Source organism: Mesitornis unicolor, unplaced genomic scaffold (genome assembly GCF_000695765.1).
Source record: "Mesitornis unicolor isolate BGI_N332 unplaced genomic scaffold, ASM69576v1 scaffold29929, whole genome shotgun sequence".
NCBI lineage: Eukaryota > Metazoa > Chordata > Aves > Mesitornithiformes > Mesitornithidae > Mesitornis > Mesitornis unicolor.
The window spans coordinates 26,059-26,276 of record NW_010207216.1 but is presented as its reverse complement, the minus strand read 5'-3'; the positions used below and the strand labels follow the sequence as shown (position 1 = coordinate 26,276).

Below are 218 nucleotides of genomic sequence, written 5' to 3'. Positions count from 1 at the left end.
CATTGCCTTGGGCTTCCAGCAGCCCCTTTCCACCCGGCTCTTTGAGGCATGTGTGGGAGCACCTGGCTGTTTCGAGCACCCACTGATGCTTTCCTTCACCCTCTCTCTGTCCTCACAGCTCCCTGCCGGAAGAGAAAAGCAAAACAAGCTCTTCCTTTGAGACTGTTCCAAAACCAAGCGAGAAACCGGATCCAGAGCAAGCCGAGCTGGACCCGGAG

At 56.4% G+C, this 218-nt stretch overlaps 1 protein-coding gene across 1 annotated transcript in view; it reads left to right on the top strand.

Moving 5' to 3' along the window:
* The window catches only part of LOC104546619 (myosin phosphatase Rho-interacting protein-like), a 56,432-nt gene that overhangs the window by 38,468 nt on the left and 17,746 nt on the right, over window positions 1-218 (top strand). The window contains 1 exon segment of the mRNA XM_010192055.1: window positions 119-216. Within this exon segment, the coding sequence (XP_010190357.1) occupies window positions 119-216 (98 nt within the window).